The sequence below is a fragment of the Myotis lucifugus genome, unplaced genomic scaffold (assembly GCF_000147115.1).
Source record: "Myotis lucifugus unplaced genomic scaffold, Myoluc2.0 scaffold_56, whole genome shotgun sequence".
Lineage (NCBI taxonomy): Eukaryota > Metazoa > Chordata > Mammalia > Chiroptera > Vespertilionidae > Myotis > Myotis lucifugus.
Genome location: NW_005871104.1, coordinates 2,530,523 through 2,554,308, shown reverse-complemented (window position 1 = coordinate 2,554,308; position 23,786 = coordinate 2,530,523). Strand labels below are relative to the sequence as shown.

The 23,786-nt window shown below is 39.5% G+C and overlaps 1 protein-coding gene across 1 annotated transcript; it reads right to left on the bottom strand.

Moving 5' to 3' along the window:
• Positions 1–2,055: 2,055 nt before the first annotated feature.
• LOC102434389 (hepatitis A virus cellular receptor 1-like) lies at positions 2,056–23,347 on the bottom strand. Its single transcript, XM_023754084.1, has 10 exons — positions 23,295–23,347; positions 19,616–19,954; positions 17,914–17,994; positions 15,128–15,208; positions 12,627–12,716; positions 10,274–10,375; positions 9,576–9,631; positions 5,902–6,010; positions 4,226–4,262; positions 2,056–2,583 (listed from the first exon to the last, which is right to left on the bottom strand). Exons 1-10 carry the CDS (start codon positions 23,338–23,340, stop codon positions 2,472–2,474), a joined length of 1,053 nt encoding a protein of 350 aa, XP_023609852.1. The 5' UTR covers positions 23,341–23,347; the 3' UTR covers positions 2,056–2,471.
• Positions 23,348–23,786: the final 439 nt, after the last annotated feature.

The following is a 23,786-nucleotide window of genomic DNA, read 5'->3' as shown; positions in this document are numbered from 1 at the left end:
TAAAGCAGTGGTTCTCAACCTTCTGGCCCTTTAAATACAATTCCTCATGTTGTGACCCAACCATAAAATTATTTTCGTTGCTACTTCGTAACTGTAATGTTGCTACTGTTAGGAATCGTAATGTAAATATCTGATATGCAGGATGGTCTTAGGCGACCCCTGTGAAAGGGTCGTTCGACCGCCAAAGGGTTGAGAACCGCTGCCCTAAGGGAACTTTACAATTAGATTCCCAGGTATTCTAAGTCCCAGATACACCACACTGACATTTCGTAGTCAAGGCCAATAAGGCACCACCTTACATTTTGATGGCTACCATTACCTTTTCTCTAGATGAAGTCATGACTTTTTTCTATTTTCTCAGAAAAACTGATGTAATCAAGAGTCAAAGAAGAGAGAGTCTTGGGAGGATGTGTATTTCCAGACTGCTCAAAGCTGTCCAAAACCAACTGACCAAAGCCTTTGATTAGGGGGAGAGCAAAAGACAAATTATTTCTTTACTTCCAGATAGCATGTTAACAAATGAAAGTATAATTTGGTGGTGCATAGAATGTTTAACCCTTTACATGAAAAGTGTTTTGTTCCTAAGAGTGGGACCCTTCTCAAATAGATGTGTTCATAGGGCCCTTGCATCCAGCCCCTGTGAGATAAAGTGCCCATGTTTCCAACTAATCTCTTTCCAAACCTCCTCATTCACTTTGCTGCAGTCACATGAGCTTGATTGCTTGTTTGTTTGTTTATTTATTTATTTATAAGAATAGTTTATTGATTTTTAAAGAGAGAGAGGGAGAAGAGAAAACATCAATGTGCAACACACATCAGCTGCCTCCTGCATGTTGTCTTGAATTTAAAAGAAAAACACTGTAGTTTGAACAAAAATGTATAAGCCATATTAATCTCACCCTATTTGGGAAACCCAGTAAACAATGCTCAACAATATTATTTGCCCATATACCCTTTTTTTCAGAGGTGCTATTAACCTTCTAGAGTTTTATAGCTACATGCCAAAACTTTGCCTTCAAAAACAAGCACTCTGGCCTTCTAGGCCATTACAGTGTGGGTAGCACTGAACCTCAAGTGTGAATTATTTCAGAATTAATTCAAATTGAAATTACTGCCCAGCCTTGTGAACTATTCATGTCGAAATGTTTCTGATATGAAGAAAGGAAATGTTTCTGGTGGCTAAAAATATTCTTACCTTTTTTGTGTTGTTTAACTATCTTGGCAAAACCAAAAATTTAATTCATTTGTGGAAAAGGAACAGCATTGGAATTGATAATATAAAAAAATTCATCCTTCTAAAATAATTTTAATAATCAAAGTGGTTTTGGGACAATTTAGAATTCCAGTTGAAACTAGTAACACTCTCAAACAGCACTATTAGATTTGCACTTACTTTTCTAAGGCAGAGGCCTTTTGCCCTAACCTCTCCCTTTCTTTTGCCCTTTTATTTATCTCTGTACTGCATCACTCTAAAAGTTAGTTCAGAATCCCTGATGGTTGTCTATATGTGGCACAGATGTAGCAGAAGTAGCACACATGTATTAAATCAAATGGCCATTGATTTTCTCCACCTATTTACTTGCTCCACTCACCATCCTAGCTTCTTCTCTTAAAAGCCCACCTTGGCCCCAAGGAAAGCACTTAAAACCTCATATTTTCAGAGCGATGAACAAACAGATCTAATGGTGAAATCACACTGACTTTATTCCCCATGAAGGAAATAAAAATCTGTGTGCCTCCATAATTTGAAACCTTTGGGGGAACTTAAGAAATGTAAAGTTTTGATTACAAGATTTTTTTTATTTTTATATTTTATTGATTTTTTACAGAGAGGAAAGGAGAGGGATAGAGTTAGAAACATCGATGAGAGAGAAACATCGACCAGTTGCCTCCTGCACACCCCCCACTGGGGATGTGCCCGCAACCCAGGTACATGCCCTTGACCGGAATTGAACCCAGGACCCCTCAGTCCGCAGGCCGACGCTCTATCCACTGAGCCAAACCGATTAGGGCTGATTACAAGATTTAAAAAAAAAAAAGAGTTAATCATGAAATGCTTCCAAGTGAATTCATTTAAGTTCCAAATCGAATTTGCTGATTTTAAGTCCTATTCCCCTCTTTGTGACAGTTTTAGTGACCAAGGTATTGGTTCATTTCATGTCAACCCAATGAGAAGTCTTGATGGATACAGGATTCATAAGGTTGAAACAGAATAAACAATTCTAAAGTGTTCAGTTCATATTTAGGAGAGGGCTCTGCTATGACCAGAAAGATTGAGCCAATTTTAGTATAAAAAATTAAGACTAATTACCAATGAGGTTGACTATGCAGTGAGAGCTAAAGACATTAACATCACAGACATGTTGGAACGCTATGAAATATTGACATAAAAATCATCCTGGAGCTTAAAAGGACAGACATGGTGAGATCTAGTCATTGCCTTCTGCAGTCAAGGACCTCAAGCCTTGGAGTTATGCTGGGTCTTCAGGCACGTTGTAAAGACTGTTCTCAAAGTAAATATTTTCCTGTGCTTGGTAGCGCACTGCAGTTCCATTTTGGGAAGTTCCGGTCTGAGGTTCTTTGCTACAAAAAGAATAACATAAGTGAAAAGCAGATCACTTCTAAATAATGTACTGGATCATGGTGTCAAAAATACTATTGTGTTTTTATGGTCAGAATGGGAAAGCCATGAATTAGATGACTTTCATAACATACTCACACACCAAGAATATAAAATGGTTATGTGTAGAGTTTTGATATAGCTGCTGATATACAATTTGTACACAGTGATGGTTTTTATTACCTGAGCCTGCCCAGAAATGATATGAAATGTAGAGTCTTCACTCAACTCAGATCATTAAAGGAACCAGGCATACATGTGAGAATCAATTTAGGTGTCAACAGCTCAAAATGAGTCAGTGTGAAAGAGCTGCCCCAAAGGTGTCATCATAAATGCTCTTTCTGGTTTTTTTCCTTTCTTTTTAATATTTTACAATATTTTCTACAATAAATATTTCCTTTAATAATTAACTGATAAGAGGTGGATGTAAAAAAAAGTTGACAGTGAAAGGACAGAAATCATGCTTTTCTGCCTGTAAGGAGTATTTTTTTCCTTCCATTGTTAGAAGCAGGTAGTCAAATCTTCTATAATATGGGTTCTAGACTCCAAAACACCTAAGATTGAGTCTTTTACCTGCTGTGTGGTGTGAACCCATTTTCCAATCTACCAAGTGAGAATAATAATACCTATGCCACAGGTTTATTGCTATGCAGGAATGATTGCAATAATAGAAGCCAACGTTTATGGAGCACTTACAATGTGTTGGCTATTGTGCAAGGCAAAGTCTGTGGATTGGCTCATGGATCTAAGACATAGGAAAGATTAACATCCAACAAAACAGAACTAGAAATAATGAATGGCAGCCTCAGAGGGATGGCTGGTGAATCAAAGAAAGACCTTACTTAAAGCCCTAACCGCACTAAAAGAAGCAGGCTACTTGGGATTGGTGGTATGTAGTGGTTTCATATCATTACCGTTGTTTGTTTAAATGACCACAGAAAGTGGATGAAAGTAAAGGAGATTTAAACTTTAACTGGACAATAGGTTATATTTATAAAAATTATACATCAAATGCCAATGAGGCCTGATATGCAATGTAAAGCAGCAGAGCATGCTGAGTGTGGAACGACAGGGGGTGGGGGACTGCTTCAGCCTGGAGTTGTCTTCCTCCAGATCTTTGCCAGTGGCCTCCTACTCCATCAGGCTCACTCACACAGCCCACTACCCTGGTCTACATTCCCCATGCTATCTGCCTGGAAGCACTAAAAGGACCCTGGTGACTTGCTTCTATGTTGTGTCTATTTTGTTCATCTCTTTGGAATAGAATAGGCTTTCAGTAAAAAAAGCACTGAATGACATCAAGAACAAACCAAACAACTCATCCAAACGTAATTTCATCAAACACTATTGTGATTTAGTTCTCTTGCTCTGAGAGCTTAGGGTTGGGGTGCTGTTTCTGTAGTAGTTTCAGGGAAATAGAGAAAGCTAAAAATATCATTGGAAGGTGTAGACAGCAATGGAGGCACTCATTGAACTAGAATTTTTAGGATCCAGGATGTAAAATGGAGAGTTCAGGAGAAAGAGGAGAGGAACAGAGAGAATTTATTCTTTATTTTATTAGAGTAGGAACATCAAAAACCATTGACACAAACCTTTCAAGCTTACCTTATTTGCAACACCATTCTTTTCCCACATAAATATTCTAAATTGGGAAGGAATTAAAGAAAAAATGAAATACGTCAGCCAAAGAATTCATGAGACCTTTCCAAAACATGTACATTATTTCTGCTATAACTTTATTTTTTAAATTCTTACCTGAGGATATGTTGGAATTTTCTTATTCATTTTAAAGATAAAGAGAGAGAGAATTTGATTTGAGAGAGAAAAATCAATAGATTGCCTCCTGAACGCGCCCTGACCAGAAATAGAACCTGAAACCTATGTATGTGCCCTGGCCAGGAATTGAAACTGAAACCCTTTTGTGTACAGAAAAATGCTCCAACCAATCGAGTCACTCCACCAGGGCTGCAATGACTCTAAAATGAACAAAGTCTGAACAGAGACAGTACTGAAAAAATTAAATCTAGAAGAATGGTTTTTTTAAAAAGGAAAACAAAACTCAGATTACACTCTTTTCTATAATTTCAGGTAACTCCTTTTGACTCTGTAGGACCCAAAGGAGCCCCGGTGTGTTAACTATCTCATGTTTATTAATGGTTTAGTGTATTCACACACATGCCCAAACTTATTTTAATATAGTTGTTAATGATTGTATTTCACTAGAGGCCCGGTGCTCAAATTCGTGCACAGGTGGGTCCCTCTAGGTGGCCTGCAGGGATCAGGCCAAAACCCGCAGTCCAACGCTGCCTGCAGCTCTTAATTGCCACTCCCGCTTGCCACTCCCACTCATCCTGGCCCTGCTATGCCTGCCGCAGGCTCGCACCCAATCAGTCCCGATAGGGAGAGGCTCATGCTGCCACAGCAGTGCTCACCAGACATGAACCCTGCATCTGGCGCCCTCCCAAGGGGAGTGGCCTGCAGGATTGGGCTGAAATCGGCTCTCCGACATCCCCAGAGGGGTCCCAGATTGCAAGAGGGTGCAGGCCAGGCTGAGGGACCCCACAGGGAGGGATGGTGGATGGGCTCCAAGGCATGTCCAGCCCATCTCGCTCAGTCCTGATCAGCCAGACCTCAGCAGCAAGCTAACATACCAGTCAGAACATCTGCCCCCTGGTGATCAGTGCATGACACAGTGAGCGGTTGAGCAGCCTTAGCATATCATTAGCATATTACGCTTTGATTAGTTGTTTGGTTGTTCTGCCATTCAGTCTTTTTGCATTTTACCCTTTTATTATATGGGATTTTTAAAAATGGACAGTTGTGGTTCTTTCATGGAGGCTGGCATGGCTAGTTTTTGAAACCCGTTGGTCTAGCCTTGCCTAAAATCTGTTTCCCATCCAATGTCTCATTTGCCTCTTCCGCTAAGTGAGTGCTGTAAGACTCTCAACAATATTATCCTTCATAGGATCAAAAACGGGGTCTTGAGGGCAAGGAAGGAAGAAGAGAGAACAAATTTGCTTAGTACAGTGGTTTGTTGCCTTCCAAATCCCAGCTCCACCCAACAAACTCTTATTTCTTAGTGTTTTATTTCTCCTGTGGAGAACTTAATTTCCTTTTTTCTTTACAGGCCAATATTTTTAAGAAACAAAAGGAACAAGGCTATGAAACAGGGAAGTTACGTGACGTCAAAAGTACATGGTGTGTGAAGCTCCTTGGACCCAGGTAGTTTGGCTCAAGAACCCTTACTTTGTTCCCTCAGGCACAATGGTCAAATGACTTACTTTGGGTAAGTATGGCAGCCAAAATGGTGAGCAATATCATGGCAGCAATGCAGAGTCCAATGTACAACTTACTGGTGTTCTCCTGTGTATTTTGTTTCAAGATTGTGTCCTAAGGAAATATAAGCAGATTGAAAAAGCATCTTGTTAGAATTATGGGCAGAAAACATTTCTTCAAATAACATACTCAGACACATTTATCTTTATTGGCTCTTGTCTTTTTCTAGATCAGTGGTTCTCAACCTTCCTAATGTCGCGACCCTTTAATACAATTCTTCATGTTGTGGTGACCCCCCCCAATTTCATTGTTACAAATTAAACATAATTAAAGCAAAGTGATTAATCACAAAAACAATATGTAATTATATATGTGTTTTCCAATGGTCTTAGGTGACCCCTGTGAAAGGGTTGTTCAACCCCCAAAGGGGTCTCGAACCACAGGTTGAGAACCGCTGTTCTAGATCATGACGGGCAAAAGCAAATGATCTCCTGAGGTTGTAACCCTGGTGAAATTCTCAATCTAAAATTCAGTATGTATTTTGAGATGTGGAAATATTTTATATATGCTTAGAGTGAGATTTTTATGGTTGCATGTGTTTGTCAAAGCTCAGAGTGTACAGTTCAAAGGGTGCTCTTTATTATATGTAAATACCCATATTGGTTGTGTTTTTTAATTCAATAAGCTATATCCCCTTAAATTAAAGAAAACAATTTTTGTTCACATATAAGTTCACTTGGTGGTGGTATCTGATGCTATCTGAATGTGCTCAATTATTGAATTTGGTCTTTGATACAGTCCTTATGTTTTTAAATAAAATCCAAAATTCTATCTATGCCATTATAAATGGGCCTAAGAGCAGCTGCTCCCAGACAGGCCCTGATTAACAATGAACTTAAAATGTGCAATTGGGTGGAAATGCAAATTTTGCTTAAATCTCCTGGTGCAGTTCATAAGGATCCCCCTCCTAGAATAAGTTTAAAACATGCCAGGCATCATGCCAGGTCCCTTTTCATAGCTTAGCTCTAATACTAAAAAGATCCAACAGTGTAGATATTGTAACAGAAAGTAAGTGGAAGATCAGTGAGAAGGATTTAGCTGCTTGCTGCATGAAAGTTTAATCTCTGGAGTCCGCATCCTGACTCTTTTACCCAGTCACTTACTCAATAGGACCCTCAACAAATTATTTAGCTTCTCCAAACCTGTGTTTCTGTGCCTATTTGATTTAATAGGGTCTTTGGCCCTGGCTGGGTAGGTCAGTTGGTTAGAGCATTGTCCTGATACACCAAGGTTGTGGGTTCAGTTCCCAGTCAGGGCACATACAAGAAGCAAACAATGAATGTATAAATGAGTGGAACAACAGATTGATGTTTCTCTGTGTGTGTGTCTCTCTAAAGTATCAATTGAAATTTTTTTTCTGAAAGGTATTACTGGTTTTTTTTTTAAAAAACAAACAAACACCTCATTCTTTTTTTTTTTATAATTTTTTTAATATATTTTTATTGATTTTTTACAGATAGGAAGGGAGAGAGATAGAGAGTTAGAAACATCGATGAGAGAGAAACATCGATCAGCTGCCTCCTGCACATCTCCTACTGGGGATGTGCCCGCAACCAAGGTACATGCCCTTGACCGTAATCGAACCTGGGACCTTTCAGTCCGCAGACCGACGCTCTATCCACTGAGCCAAACCGGTTTTGGCCAAACACCTCATTCTTACAGAAATAATATTTAGCACTTCATTGGGACACTAGTGTTCAAAAGGCCTTGGCGAAATAATTCCCAAACACAACACTGAACCCCAGGGTGTTTTCAGGCCACTGTAGATGAAGAGCTGTGCACAGAATGTGAGGCCTCTGAAACAAGACAGAAAGGGTGAGTCGGGGCCTTTGGCAATACTGAGAGCCGCCAGCCAAACTCCGAAGAAGCCCAAGTGTGTTTTTTCTAGGATACTCTATTTGAATTATTGTTCAGTCAGTTAACACAAGATACATTCTTAATAGCAATATGTAGGTGAGCTTAATAAAGTACTTGATCCCTTACTGTTGAGGATTGAGGTTCTTTTATAACATTTTCATGATTATAAATAGCAGCAATGAACATCTTTTCTCATATAACTTCATGTATTTGTTCAATTTTCTCCTTAATATATGTCCTAAAAGTTTACTTATTGGGTCAAAATACATGTTGCATGTTTTCAAGATACCAAGCAGACATGCTGACATCCTCAGAAATAAGGCACAAACAGTCCATAATTCCGCTACAACCTGCTATGAACTTGCATCCAATTGCTTCTACTTGCTGCTAAGCAAAACTGTCCTACAAGTAGCTGAGATCAAGAACAAGTTCACCATTCAGAATGTGTGTGTTTTTAATTCAGTATAAGTGTGGCCAAATAGCAACCATTTCCATAGTGGCAGTTCTGATATTTAGGAGGTATATACAAATTCAGCCCACATCTATCAGATCAGAATCTAGGCATATAAGTTGTTAACATTTTTCATGTTATGCCTATGTGGTATTCTAACTGTCGCTAAGATATACAACATAAACTCATTTGACCCTAAATAATCCCACTTTGCCTGAGCTTGAATTTTTTTATTACAGCTGGGTTGTCATTTCTCACCATTTGGACGAGGATTGTTCTCAGAAATCAAACTCTTTTGATAGTTGCTTCCAAGAGTTATTTAAACATATAAAGGAAGGTGGTTTCTATCAGGGAGTCAGAAGAACAAGGTTCTATTGATAATTTAGCCTAACTTATTTGCAAAGGAGAGACTTTCATGAGCATCATGAGATTAGGGATGACCTTTATACTTGTTTCAAAATCACTGTGGAGAAGTACATCTTTCAAAATCACAAAGTTGTTTGAGATATTCACATCTTAATAAGTCATCCTGCCCGGCCGGTATGGCCCAGTGGTTGAGTGTCAACCTATGAACCAGGAGGTCATGGTTCGATTCCCAGGAAGGGCACATGGCCAGTTTGTGGACTTGATCCCTGTGTGGGGAATGCAGAAAGCAGCCAAACAATGATTCTCTCTCATCATTGATGTTTCTAACTTTCTCTCCCTCTCCCTTAGTCTCTGAAATCAATAAAAATATATTTTTAAAAATAATAAAAATAAGTCATCCTATAGGGAGATTCAGGTAGAGAAAATCTCAGCGTTGGCCTCAAAATTTCTATATGGAAAGCATTCAGGTTGGAAAAGGATATTTGGGGGCATATGTCAAAGCAAGCATACTTTCACTTACATAATATTTTTGTTTGGAACAGCCTCCATGCCAGCACAGTGACTCAAAGCATGTTTTTCCCTTAATGTTAACTGAAGTCTTCCTGGGAATGTTATATTAGCTCACTCTCCTTGAATTAGTTCATTCTTTTTTGTTCAAATTTTTGGCCAGGAGAAAGTCTATAGTGTGTGAGTGTTGTGTGTATGTGTGTGAGTAAAACATCACTTATCAGGCATCTCGAACAAGCTGTTCTACCTATATCCAAATGAACTTTACCAATTAATCAAAGGACCCCTATTTAAGAAACAAATTCTTTTCTTCTTTGTCTCAACCTGAAAAAAATTAATCTGTGGGGTAGCCTTACAGAAGTAATCTCTAAATATAACATGATTCCAGAGAGACATACAAGTGAATATGGTTAATAAAATAAGAAGGAATTTGCTTACAGTTTCATTGTATTGCCAACCGCTATCTGAAGGCTGGGTCACGGTGCTATTCCCATCTGTTCAACAAAAAGAAAACTGGTTAGAATTATAAAATATATGGAATTTTCGCTACTAACATGAAATATATGTGCATTGCTTCCTGGCTATAAATGAAATGATGAATAAAAAATGTAGCCAAAAAATATATCTATGGCCAAATGCAGCAGGCATTGCAAGAATTAAACCAAATTACTAGTATTAATTAATCTATTCTGTAAGATGTGATTCTTAACAATTTTTTCATGGACCCTGTGAAAATGGACCACTTTTTCCTTCTTTATGGGCCAAAAATTACATTATATATAAGGTTTCACCTATAATTTTAGGAGCACAGAGGCCATTCTTGGAACCAGGTTAAAAGTGCCCCCGGTATGTACTCTGGACATCTACGTAATAGTCATAGTTGCTATTGTATTTATCACTTACCCCCTATACCTATGTCCTAAGCTCTTCATCTCATTTAATCCTCACAAGGATTCTGCATGATCAGTGATGTTCCATCCATTTAGAAATGAAGAAAACAGATTCAAAGAGGGTAAGACATTTGTTTCAGTCACATAGCAGATTAGAGGGGCTACTGTGGCAATATGTGCTCTTAACTACAAGTCAATGACTTTCAAATTTTGAATGCAGGTTTTCAGGAAATAAAATTAAGTTACCTGTTGGACGAGAAGAGTTCAACAATGAGCTGGTCGTACTTGTTTCCTGTGGTGTAATAGGCGGGGTTTCTGTTGTCTGCACTGGCGAAGATGAAGTGGTTTCTGAAATAAAAAGGATGCAAGAGCTCTGTTCTATTTGTAGAGAAAAATCTCCAACACCAACAAAAATTGGCAACAAACCTAAAATTGAGAATTACCTTCAACTGTTTCTTAGAAATTTATTCAAAGATAACATTGAGGCATTACACTTCTATCTAGGTCTTTTATTATCAGGAGTAAATCTGATATAGATAATGTTTTAGATAGTTATCTATAGACAGAATTATTTCACACTTTTCCTACTCTTAAGATCTCTCTAAATGCTTAATGCCTATGACAGTGCATCTTATGCAAGACACCCGATTAAGCTTTTATCCATACAAATGACATTTCATGTTCATAGAACAGGGCCTGGGGAAAAACACTATTCTGTTGTTCCATTTTTCACAAAAACCCCAATCTGGATTTTCTGACATTTAAGTTCATGATTATCCACCCACACATCTTTCCAGAGAGATGCACATATGTACCGGCACGGGATACATCCTCACAATATTTAATGCCTTGAAGTTTCTTCAAGGTGACTGCATTGCCCAATCTCTCAACTTGGTAATGAATCACAACCCTCGGCCAGGTTCCTGGTAGACCATGACTAGAATCTGACCCAGCTGGGATTGAGGACCAGCCTTCAAAAAAGAAACAGCTGCATTGAAAAGTATAGATTCCAGGAGCTTTAGATGTGAAAAAGGTTACTCAGATTATGCACGGAAGCACTCTGAAGACACTAGCCATGCATATCAGATTTACATATCCTTCTACACATTGGTGAGGTGGGGAAAGTGTCCAGGGCCAAGAACTGACTTTGTTCTCTCTGTGGTGAATGACTAAAATTTAGACAGTAGTTCCAGGCCCAGAATGATTACCCAATAAATTGCATTCATTTCATTCAGTCCTGAGGATACCCTCCCAGGAGTCCGGCACCTAAATTAACTCACACCACAAGTATATGCTAGATCACACAGACCATGTATACATTATACACTTGGTTGAAAGGTGAATTAGACCACCAATGATTCCTTCACAACTAAGAGATGAAAAGGTAATAACTTGGGCTCTTTCCATGACAGAGCAGATTTAGGATTTCAAAGCAGTTACAGAAGGTCTCAGAGCTACCCAGAGAGAGAGATGGCAGTGGGATTAAGCACAAACACAGTGCCTGGCACAAAAGGCCATCAATGAATGCCTGATCTACAATGTGTACTTTTTCCTCACCAGGCACCTTGTATCCCACTAGAAGCTTACTTAAATGTCAACTCGAATAACTAGAAGAAAGAGAACCTTTGCACAGGAGGCCAATGGTTTAAAAGCTCTTCTTTGGAGAGATACAGTTTAATTTGGAATCAAGCCAATTTTTGCTATGATGTGCAAGAAACATAAATCAACAAATATTTGTCAGTGTTTATTATATGCAAGGCATTAGTCTAAATCACAGGTCAGCAAACCTTCTGAAAATGGCCAGAGGGAAGTGTTAGGGGTTGGGGGCTATAGTCTGGGGGGCTGATGTTCAACTCTGACATTGTGAAAGCAGCCAAAGACCTACCTGATGGTACAATGATTAGAAATGGCTCTTTCAATAAAATATTATTGGTAAAATTAGTGATGGGCTTGTTATCCTAGTATAAAGGGTCCAACTTCAGAGAGGACTAAAGGAATTCCACTCAGATTTCCCTTCTTCTCTGGAATAACCTAGATTTTACTCAGAAACCAGTGCCAACTGGACCAAATCCACATCATTAGTTGTCCAATATCATAGGTCTTGGTTTTTTGGATAATGATGAAACGCTTTAAGAATCTTCTTTTTTTTGCCGAAACCGGTTTGGCTCAGTGGATAGAGCGTCGGCCTGCGGACTGAAAGGTCCCAGGTTCGATTCCGGTCAAGGGCATGGTCCAACTTCAGAGAGGACTAAAGGAATTCCACTCAGATTTCACTTCTTCTCTGGAATAACCTAGATTTTACTCAGAAACCAGTGCCAACTGGACCAAATCCACATCATTAGTTGTCCAATATCATAGGTCTTGGTTTTTTGGATAATGATGAAACGCTTTAAGAATCTTCTTTTTTTTTTTTAATTAGTCCCTTCACTCTGAAGATACCCATTAGATGCATGTAATATGGGACAAGGTTTCACAGATCACACGAGGCCCTATGGAACCCAGGGAAAAAACTTTAGCATAGATGGCAACTCTGCCTTAACACATACTCTGGTGGCCTTCATCCACTCATTAGAAGGCTTCTAGCCTCATATCATTTTACCTGTCTTATGGTTCAGTGTTGGTGCTGGAGTTGTAGGAGCAGAGGTGAAGACCTTAGGTGGTGTTGGAACACTGGTGACCTTAGGTGGAGCTAGAAATCAACATGAAAGCAAGGATTAATCAAGCAGCAGGGAACAGGAGCTTTGTGCTAGGCCTGTATGTCAACTCAACCAATGAGAGTCTGTCTGTCCCCAGGCATAATTGGGCACCAACCTCTCCTGAATTCAGAGTTCTTATCCTTTCTCAATTAAAATCTGAAAACTGTCTGGCCAAAGGAAAACATGCATTGAAATGTATACACTCCAGGACATTCAGAGGTGAAAAGGGCTATCCAGAATTAAAACTGAAGTACTGTGAAAAGATCATCCATGCATATCAGATATATGTATCTTCATAAACATCTGCGAGGTACAGAAAATATCTAGAGCCTGGATCTGCCTTAGTCTTCTGAGTGGTGAATGACTAAGACTTACTTAAACAGCAGCTCCCAGACCCAAAATGTGTACCAAATAAGTAGCATTAAATTCAGTCAGTCCTGAGGGTACCCTCTCAAGTGGTGGGGGGAGGATTAACTCACCCACACTAGCAGATGCAGGATCACAGGAAGGATTTGTACAACATACATTTGGATGAAGGTGAACTAGACCACAGGTAATAACTTTGACACTTTGCAGAGTCAGAGGTGGTGTAGGATTGCAACTCACTTACAGAAGGTCTCCAACTGCCCAGAGAGAGAGCTGAAGCTAGAATTAAGCCTAAACACAATGCATGGCTCAGAAGCAGATCAATGAAGTCCTGATTCAAGAATGTGGCCCTTTTTCTCACCAAGCACCTTATTTTTCTTTTACAATAAGCTTTCTTTTTTAAATATATTTTTTTATTGATTTCAGAGACTAAGGGAGAGAAACATCAATGATGAGAGAGAATCAGTGATTGGCTGCCTCCTGCAAGCCCCACACTGGGGATTGAGCCCATAACCTGGGCATGTGCCCTGACCCTAATCAAACCATGACCTCCTGGTTCATAGGTCAATGCTCAACCACTGAGTGTCACCTGCCTGGCTACAAGAAGATTTTTTAAATCTAACTCTACTGAGTATAAAAGAGGAGTCCATTGTATAGGAGTCCATTGACTTGAAAGCTCTTCCTTGGAGAATCTACTTTAATTTGGAATTGAGCCAATTATTGCCTTCAAGAGGAAACACTGTTTCTCAACAAATATTTGTGTCTATTGCATGGAAGGCATTAATCTAAAGCAGAAGTCAGCAAACTTTTGTAAATGGCCAGAGAGTAAATGTTTAAACTATGGTGGCTGGATGATCTCAGAGGCAGTTGCTCAACTATATCAGTGTGAAGGTTTCTGTGGAAAAATAATTGGATATGACTGTTCCAACAAAACTTTATTTATAAAGCAGTTGGTGGGCCTAATCTGAATCTAATCTGGCCCTGGACTATTGTGTGCTGACCCTGGTGAAAGTTATAGTCAAAGGCTTTAGGAAGAAAAAAATCCAATTTTAAATATAAAATGGATGAGAAAGCAAGCATGCAAAAAAAGTTTTTAAAGAAACATAAGGAATAATAAATAGAAGAAAAACTAACCAGTTTTTTTAATGAACTTGTCTGCTCAAATGCATACACAATCTATATGCAATAAGATTGAAAAGATAATTGTTAAAGCTGGGGCTGTATCTACTTGACAGCACCCTATAAAATAAGACTGAATCACACCTACAACGCATAGGGTTGTCATAAGAATTCAGTGATATAACATTTTCAAAGTACTTAGCATGGTTCCTGACATAGGAGACAGAGTGAATATTAACTTCACTACAATCTTATGCTCAGGTAGAGGGTCTCACTTCAGAGTGAAGTAAAGGATCCCTATTCAGAACTCCTTGGGAGAACAGAATGCCATTAACTTGACCATTTTTTTCTTTACTGTCCTGTATTTTCCTCTTAAGTCTGTGCTCATTGGGCAAAATCCACACCATCCTCATTAGATATCAAAGATCAGTGATCTGGGGGTTTAGGCTAATGATGAATGCTTTTGAAAATCTGACCAGAAAAACCAATGAGCCTAAAAGCATGGGACAGACTGGCAATTCTCAGAAGTAAGTTGGGAGTGAGTGGGTGGATGCGAAGAGATTAACTAAAGAACTTCAATGTATATAAGAATAACCCATGGACACAGACAATAGTGTCATAAAGGCATAGGGTGGGGAGGGGAGCGAATGCAGGCTGGAAGGGGTCAATGGGGGAACAAAAGGGAATATCTTAATACTTTCAACAATAAAGATTTTAGGGAAAAAAGTGAGTCTTCCTATTTTGAAAATACTTATAGTTACAAAATCTGGCTATGAGACTGGGGTTCTCAGACGCTATGAAACCCTCGCTTGGAGCCACCTAAGAATCCTTACCCTGAATTGTATGTTTTAACCCATGCCCTGGGTGGTTTCCACACTCTTACTAGAAGGCCTCTGGCCTTGGAAACAAATGGCTTTACCTGTCTTGAGGTTCTTCGTGGTCCTTGGAGTGGTAGGAGCAGAGCTGAAGACCTTAGGTGGTGTTGGAGCAGTGGTTGGAGCTAGAAATCAACATGAAAGCCAGGGTTAATCAAGCAACAGGGAACAATAGCTTTGTGCTGGCCCTGTACATCAACATAACCAACCAGAGACTGTCCCCAAGCCAAATTGGGCACTAATTAGCCCTGAACTATGACCACCTGTCCTTGGTTAATGAGATCCTTACAGGGGAGGGCTTGAAGAAAAGCCAAAGAAAACAGAGATAGCTGTATTGCAAGAATGTATATGAGGAGGTTCAGAGGTGAGAAAGGATACCCAGGGTTAACACCGAAGCACTCTGAGAAGACCAACCACGCATGTCAGATTTATGTATCTTAGTCAATATCGCGGAGGTGGCGAAAATGTCTAGAGCCTGGACCTGTCTTTGTCCTCTCAGTGGTGAATGACTAAATTAATAAATAGTTTCTAGGCCCAGAAAGTTAAAACTATATTAATTAATACATAGCATTCATTTCAGTCTTGAGGATACCCTCCAAAGAGACCTGCACCCTAAATGAGGACTAACTCACACCCACTAGCATAGATAAGATCACACAGACACTTTATATATTGGCTGGAAGGTGGACTAGACCACAGGTAGTAACTTTGTCTCTTTCCAGGGTCAGATACGGTGTTGGATTCAAATCCACTGACCGAAGGTCTCAGAGCTACACAGAGAATGCTGACACTAGACTTAAACCCAAACCCAGTGCCTGGCAAAAATGCAGATCAATGAAGGCCTGATTCAAGACTGTGGCCCCTTTTCTCACCAAGAACCTTATTTTTCTTTTATAATAAGCTTTCCTTTTAAAAAATATTTTTTTATTGATTTCAGAAAGGGAGAGGAAGAGAGGGATAGAAACATCAATGATGGGAGAGAATGAGTGATCAGCTGCCTCCTGCATGCCCCACACTGGACATTGAGCCCATAACCTGGGCATGTACGCTGACCAGAATCGAACCATGACCTCCTGGTTCATAGGTCAATACTCAACCTCTGAGTGACACCAGGCTGGCTACAAGAAGATATTTTAAATCTAACTCTACTGAGTATAAAAGAGGAGTCCATTGTATAGGAGTCCATTAACTTGAAAGCTCTTCCTTGGAGAAATCTACTTTAATTTGTAATTGAGCCAATTATTGCCTTCAAGAGGAAACACTGTTTTTCAACAAATATTTGTGTCTATTGCATGGAAGGCTTTAATCCAGTGGTTCTCAACCTTCCTAATGCCGCGACCCTTAATACAGTTCCACATGTTGTCCCCCAATTTCATTGTTACAAATTGAACATAATTAAATCATAGTGATTAAGCACAAAAACAATATGTAATTATATATGTGTTTTCCAATGGTTTTAGGCGACCCCTGTGAAAGGGTCGTTTGACCCCCAAAGGGGTTGGGACCCACAGGTTGAGAACAACTGCATTAATCTAATGCAGAGGTCAGCAAAGTTTTGTAAAAGGCCAGAGAGTAAATGTTTAAGCTCTGGTGGCTGGATGATCTTAGAGACAGTTGCTCAACTATATCAGTGTGAAGGTTTCTATAGAAAAGATAATATAATAATTGGATATGACTGTTCCAACAAAACTTTATTTATAAAGCAGTTGGTGGGCCCAATTTGAATCTAATCTGGCCCTGGACTATTGTTTGCTGACCCTGGTCAAAGGTATAATCAGAGGCTTTTAGGAAGATACAATCCAAGCTCTTTCCTCCAATTTTAAATATAGTATGGAGGGGAAAGCGAACATGCAAAAAAATCATTTTAAAGGAACATAAGGAAAAAAATAAAAAAAATAAAGGAACATAAGGAACAATAAATACAAGAAAAATTAACCAGTTTTTCTAATGAACTTGTCTATTTCAATGCTTACACAATGTATATGCAACAAGATTGAAAGGACAATTGTTAAAGCTGGTGCTGTATCTACTTGACAGCACCCTATAAAATAAGACTGAATCACACCTACAACGCATAGGGTTGTCATAAGAATTCAGTGATATAACATTTGCAAAGTACTTAGCATGGTTCCTGACATAGGAGACAGAGTGAATATTAACTTCACTACAATCTTATGCTCAGGTAGAGGGTCTCACTTCAGAGTGAAGTAAAGGATCCCTCTTCAGAACTCCTTGGGAGAACAGAATGCCATTAACTTGACCATTTTTCTCTGTACTTTCCTGTATTTTCCTCTTAAGCCTGTGCTCATTGGGCAAAATCCACACCATCCTCATTAGATATCAAAGATCAGTGATCTGGGGGTTTGGGCTAATAGTGAATGCTTTTGAAAATCTGACCAGAAAAACCAATGAGCCTAAAAGTATGGAACAAACAGGCGAGTCTCAGAGGGAAGGTGGGGGTGTATGGGTGGATGAGAAGAAGAGATCAACCAAAGAACTTGTATACATATAAGCATAACCCATGGACACTGACAATAATGTATTAAAGACATGGCGGGTGCAGACAAGAAGGGGTCAATGAGAGGGAAAAGGGAATATCTGTAATACTTTCAATAATAACGATTTTTAAGAATTTCAATAATAACGATTTTTAAGAAAACCCAATGAGTCTTCTTATTCTGAAAATACTTATAGTTACAAAATCTGGCTATAAGACTGGAGTTCACAGATGCTATGAAACCCTCGCTTGGATCCACCTAAGAACCCATGCCCTGGGTGGTTTCCACACTCTTACTAGAAGGTCTCTGGCCTCAGAAACAAATGGCTTTACCTGTCATGACATTCTTCGTGGTCCCTGGAGTTGTAGGAGCAGAGCTGAAAACCTTAGGTGGTGTTGGAACTGTGGTTGGAGCTAGAAATCAACATGAAAGCCAGGGTTAATCAAGCAGCAGGGAACAAGAGCTTTGTGCTGGGCCTGTACATCAACATAACCAACCAGAGACTGTCCCCAAGCAAAACTAGGCACTAATTTGCCCTGCACTATGACCCCCTGTCCTTGGTTAATGAGATCCTTACAGGGGAGGGCTTGAAGAAAAGCCAAAGAAAACAGAGATAGCTGTATTGCAAGAATATATACGAGGAGATTCAGAGGTGAGAAAGGATACCCAGGGTTAACACCGAAGCACTCTGAGAAGACCAACCACGCAAATCAGATTTATGTATCTTCGTCAATATCTCGGAGATGGGGAAAATGTCTAGAGCCTGGACCTGTCTTTGTCCTCTCAGGGGTGAATGACTAAATTAATAGTTTCTAGGCCCAGAAAGTTAAAAATATATTAATTAATACATAGCATTCATTTCAGTCTTGAGGATACCCTCCAAAGAGACCTGCACCCTAAATGAGGATTAACTCACACCCACTAGCATAGATAAGATCACACAGACACTTTATCTATTGGCAGGAAGGTGGACTAGACCACAGGTAATAACTTTGTCTCTTTCCAGGGTCAGATACGGTGTTGGATTAAAAACCACTCACCGAAGGTCTCAGAGCTACCCAGAGAATGCTGACACTAGACTTAAGCCCAAACCCAGTGCCTGGCAAAAATGCAGATCAATGAAGGCCTGATTCAAGAATGTGTACATTCTGCTCCCGAAGCACCTTTTTTTTTTTTTTTTACAAGAAGCTTCCTTCAAACTCAACTCTACTAACTATAAAAGGCACCCCTAGAATACTGGTTCTCAACCTTCTGGCCCTTTAAATACAGTTCCTCATTTTGTGACCCAACCATAAAATTATTTTCGTTGCTACTTCTTAACTGTAATGTTGCTACTGTTATGAATCGTAATGTAAATATCTCATATGCAGGATGGTCTGAGGTGACCCATGTGAAAGGGTCATTTGACCGCCAAAGAGGTCTCAACCCACAGGTTGAGAACCACTGCAGAGTAGACAATTGGTTTGATTAAAGGAGCATACGGAACAATAAAGAAGAAGAAGGTAGGGCAGAGTGTGGGGGTGGGACTATATATGCTTATGCAATATATATGCAACATGATTGAGTTGGTAAATGTCAAAGTTAGTAATGTATCTAGTTGACAATCTCTTATACAATACTGTCTACTTTATACATTTGAAAATCTCCATTTTAGATTTAAAATGTTAAGAAAGGTCATGTTATAAATTTTCAATGACATCATCTCAGAGAAAAAGTACGGTTGTTTACATTGAATAAATTCAGTTTGAGAAAAATGTTCACTTCATATCTCTATGGAGCTGTGAATGCCTCTTCACGAACTAACCAGCATCTTGGAAGCACTGCAGACTGGAAAGGCCCTCTAACCTATGCTCTTGACTCTAGATTCTTTAAACACTTCATTCTACACAAGTAAGTAATTCTATTTCCCCAAAGTTATTAAAAAACAGGATTGTAGGAAACTTCTCTTTCTTTCTTAAAGGAAGAGAATATCATTACCAAACAGTAAACATCTCAGTTCATGCACATGAAGTGATCACAGGAAGACAAACTCACCTGGCTTTATCTCCAAAAATATATTCCCTTTATAATCATTAAAAACCCCACTGTACTCAATACGGCAACAATAGGTGCCAGTGTCAGACAGGGCTGCATTCTGTATGGTTAGAGACACATCCCCTCTGGAAATGATTCCATTCATCCTAAAACGTTTGTCCTTCTCATAGGTGACATGGTAGCCATCGGTCGAAACGAGTGTATTTGAGCATTTGGATAAAGGGCAAGGCCCTCGGCCCCAGCACATGGGTGCGATTTCACCAGCTGTTGAGTAGGTACACGGTAGCGTGACAGACTGTCCCACAACTCCAGTCACGCGTGTCTGAGAAACAACAACATCTGCCAATAAAAACAAAACTGAGTGTGAGGCTCAATATTTTAATTTTATATTTATATCCACTTCTCTTTATATGGTGTATTTCATTTGTAATCATGTGACTTTAATATTGAATCTAAATTTTTTTATGTTTTACTTTTTACATCTTTATCAGCATTTTGGTTTCTTGATAGTTGTAAATAACACATAATTTAAACTTATTTCTTTTTTTGTTGTTGTTAATCCTCGCCCAAGGATATTTTTCCATTGATTTTTAGAAGAGTGGAAGAGAGTGGGGAGACAGAGAGAGAGAAATATTAATGTGAGAAACACACATTGACTGGTTGGCTCATGCATGAGCCCTGACTATGGCTGGGATTGAGCCTGCAATGGAGATACATGCCCTTGACCAGAATCAAATCTTGGACCCTTCAATCCATGAGTTGACACTCTATCCACTGAGCCAAACTGACTAGGGCTAAACTTATTTCTGTATTTGGAATTGTTTCCCAATAGGATAAACTTCTAAAATAGAAATTACCAGGACAAAGAGCAGAAATATTTTTATCAAATTAATTTCCAAAATGTTTGAACCAAATGACTGTCAATACTGGGGATTGAGCCCAAAACCCAGGCTGATGAACATATGTATTTTAAATAAATAAATCAAGTATTATTAGGCCCTGGCAAGGTAGCTCAGGTAGTTAGAGCAACATGAGTATGCCAAGGTTGTGGGTGTGATCCCCAGTTAGGGCACATACAAGAATCAACCAATGTTCCTGACCGTTTTGGCTCAGTGGATACAGCGTCTGCCTGCGAACTGAAGGGTCGCGGGTTTGATTCCAGTCAAGGGCATGTACCTTGGTTGTAGGCACATCCCCAGTGGGGAGTGTGCAGGAGGCAGCTGATCGATGTTTCTCTCTCATCGATGTTTCTAACTCTCTGTCCCTCTCCCTTCTTCTCTGTAAAAAATCAATAAAATATATTTTTTCAAAAAAGCGTCAACCAATGAATGCATAAGTAAGTAGAATAACAAATCAACAATTTTAATCAAAAATTTAAATATAAAAATAATAAATAAAGTATTGTTGCCTAATAGGCAGAAGTCTAATAAACTTTCAGGAATCCATTTTTAGAAAATAGGTTTCTAATGGTTCCAGAAGAGCCAAGGCTGATCATGCTCTTGAGGATGGTCCAAAAAAATCCAAGTAGAAATCATTCTCATGAGTAGATGAGCATGGCACTTGAGCGAGGCCCACTTCCCATGGTGAACCCAGAGAACTGGGCAACATTCAATCAAGTACTAAACTAAGCCACTTAAAAACAAAAACTCTCTCCAGTGCTAGTGGCTTTAAAACCCCATATTGTCGCCCACCAAGTGTGGCTCAGTGGTTGAGCATCAGTCTATGAACCAGGAGGTCAAGGGCCAATTTCAAGTCAGGGCACAAGCAGGAATGCAGGCTCAATCCCCAGTAGGGGGAGTGCAGTAGGCATCCTATCAATGATTCTCTCTCATCATTAATGTTTCCATCTCTCTCTCCCACTTCCTTCCTCTCTCTCTGAAATCAATAAAAATATACATATTTTTAAACCCTATATTGTCAAATGTAGTCAAGTTGGTCCTTAAATGAAATCTGAGATGTACTAATTAATCTTATTTTTTTTTAATTTTAAGTTATAATTGATATACAGTATTGTATTAGTTGAAAGTGTACAACATAGTGATTAGACATTTATATAACTTGTGAAGTGATCACCCAATAAGTCTAGTACCCATTTCACACCATTCATAGCTATGAAAATACTAGGGTCCTGGTGCACAGGATTCATGCACTGGTAGGGGGGCGTGGCCTGTAGGGATCAGCCCACTGTAGGAGTGCCACTCATCCCGGTCAGCTGAGCAGTGCTCCCACTATGGGAGCACAGTGACCACCAGGGAGGCAGCCCCTGTGTTGAGCATCTGCCCCCTGGGGGGCAGTGCACATCATAGCGACAGGTCGATTGGTCATTCTACTTGTTCCGCAGTTCAGTTGCTGGGCTTTTATTATACAGTGGGGCCTTGACTTACTAGTGTCCCGAGTTTTTTGAGATACCAGCTGTCTCTCTTTTTTTGAGATACCAGCTGTCTCTCGGCCAATTTTTTGCATTGAGTTGACAGAGTAATTTGAGTTAATGAGCTCCTTAACAGCTCTTTAATGAGCTCGGTCTCGGAACGAATTAAACTCGTAAGTCAAGGCCCCACTGTATAAGATTATTGACTGTATTTCCTATGCTGTACTTTACATAACCCAACTAATCAGCTAGGTTTGGATTGCGAGTTTCAAAACGCTCTGGGAATAAAATGCTGATAGTTACGTAAAATAGGAGTCTATTTTTTCACTGGATTTTTATAATATTTGATTATGCCTAACATCATTTGTAGATTACAAATACAGCATGCTAACATAAAAATTTAGTATGGAAGTATAATTTAAATGAACTTTTCCCCATAATCACATCACATCTGGTGATTATTATTTTTAAATTTAGGTTGTGTCTATTCCTAACATCTTCTCTATCTCATAGAATGTTTTGAATTAAAATATAGGGTGTCCCAAAAAATGTATACACACAATTTGAATAATTATAAAGACAGTATTTATTTCAATACATTTCATTTTCAAATTTCAGCTATTGGCTATTAAAATGTCTGTATAAATATTTTGGGACACCCTATATATTATTTTTACTTTTTTAAAGATTTTTTATTGATTTTTAGAAAATAAGGGAGAGAGAGAAAGAGAGACATTGTTGTGAGAGTGAGACACTGATAGACTGTTCCTACATGCCCCCTACTTGGGATCCAGCCAGAAACCTGGACATGTGCCCTGACTGGGAATTGAACCAGAGACCTTTTGGTGCATGGGGAGATGCCCAACCAACTGAGCCATGCTGGTCAGGCCATATTATATTTTTAAAAGAAATATTTGCATGTGATTAAAAACACACACACAAATTTACAAAATAAAAGACTAGTCTCTTTTCCATTCTATCCCCAAGTCTTCTTTCCATTTCCTCCTACACCATGAAAACGCTGGTACTATTTCTTACATCCATGTGAGAAGTCCATGTTTACCTGACTACCTACCCACCCCCTCTTTCTTACACAGAAATGGCAGCATACAACAAAATGTTATACTTACCCTTAGATTTTGTGATTCATACCATTTAAGGAATTACTTTGGAGTAAGATTTCAGTCTGGTTCTTTGCTCACTAGTTGACCCATTACCTTCCAACAGAGTCCAAGCACATCCATCTTCCTCACCCACAGCCTCATACACCCTACACTCCCCCATGCCAACCCCAGCCCACCTAGCACTTACCTGCCCAAAGTAGTATGAGGCTGGGGAAGGCTACCCAAGAAGGCATGATGATGTCAGCCTAAAGGGAAGAAAAAAGAGAAAATGGACTATTTGGTGTGCCCCCAACTGATGGTATGGGGACACATCTTAATTCTCAGATTGCAACTTTTCCTTGTACCTAACTGCATGCATCACATGAGCCTACCCTGCTATGGATGGGAGACCACATACAATGGCTTCAGGTCTCTGTTAGCTCAGGGTGGCTGAGAGCTCTGTACCTCCAACAGACAGGCAAAGCTGCCCTTGAAAGTAGCCCCTTATTTCCCAGCTCCTTTTCCACATGTAAAGTCCACACTGACTCCCGATGCTCAGAGAGATTAGGGAGGAAACAGGAAGGAAACAGAGCCAGGCTCAGTGGCAGGGAGACACCAGAGCAAAGACCAGTCCTCCAATGGTCCTGATGCACTTACCCTTGGGCTCTGAGATGACCGTCTACTGGCCCTTTGGTGAGTA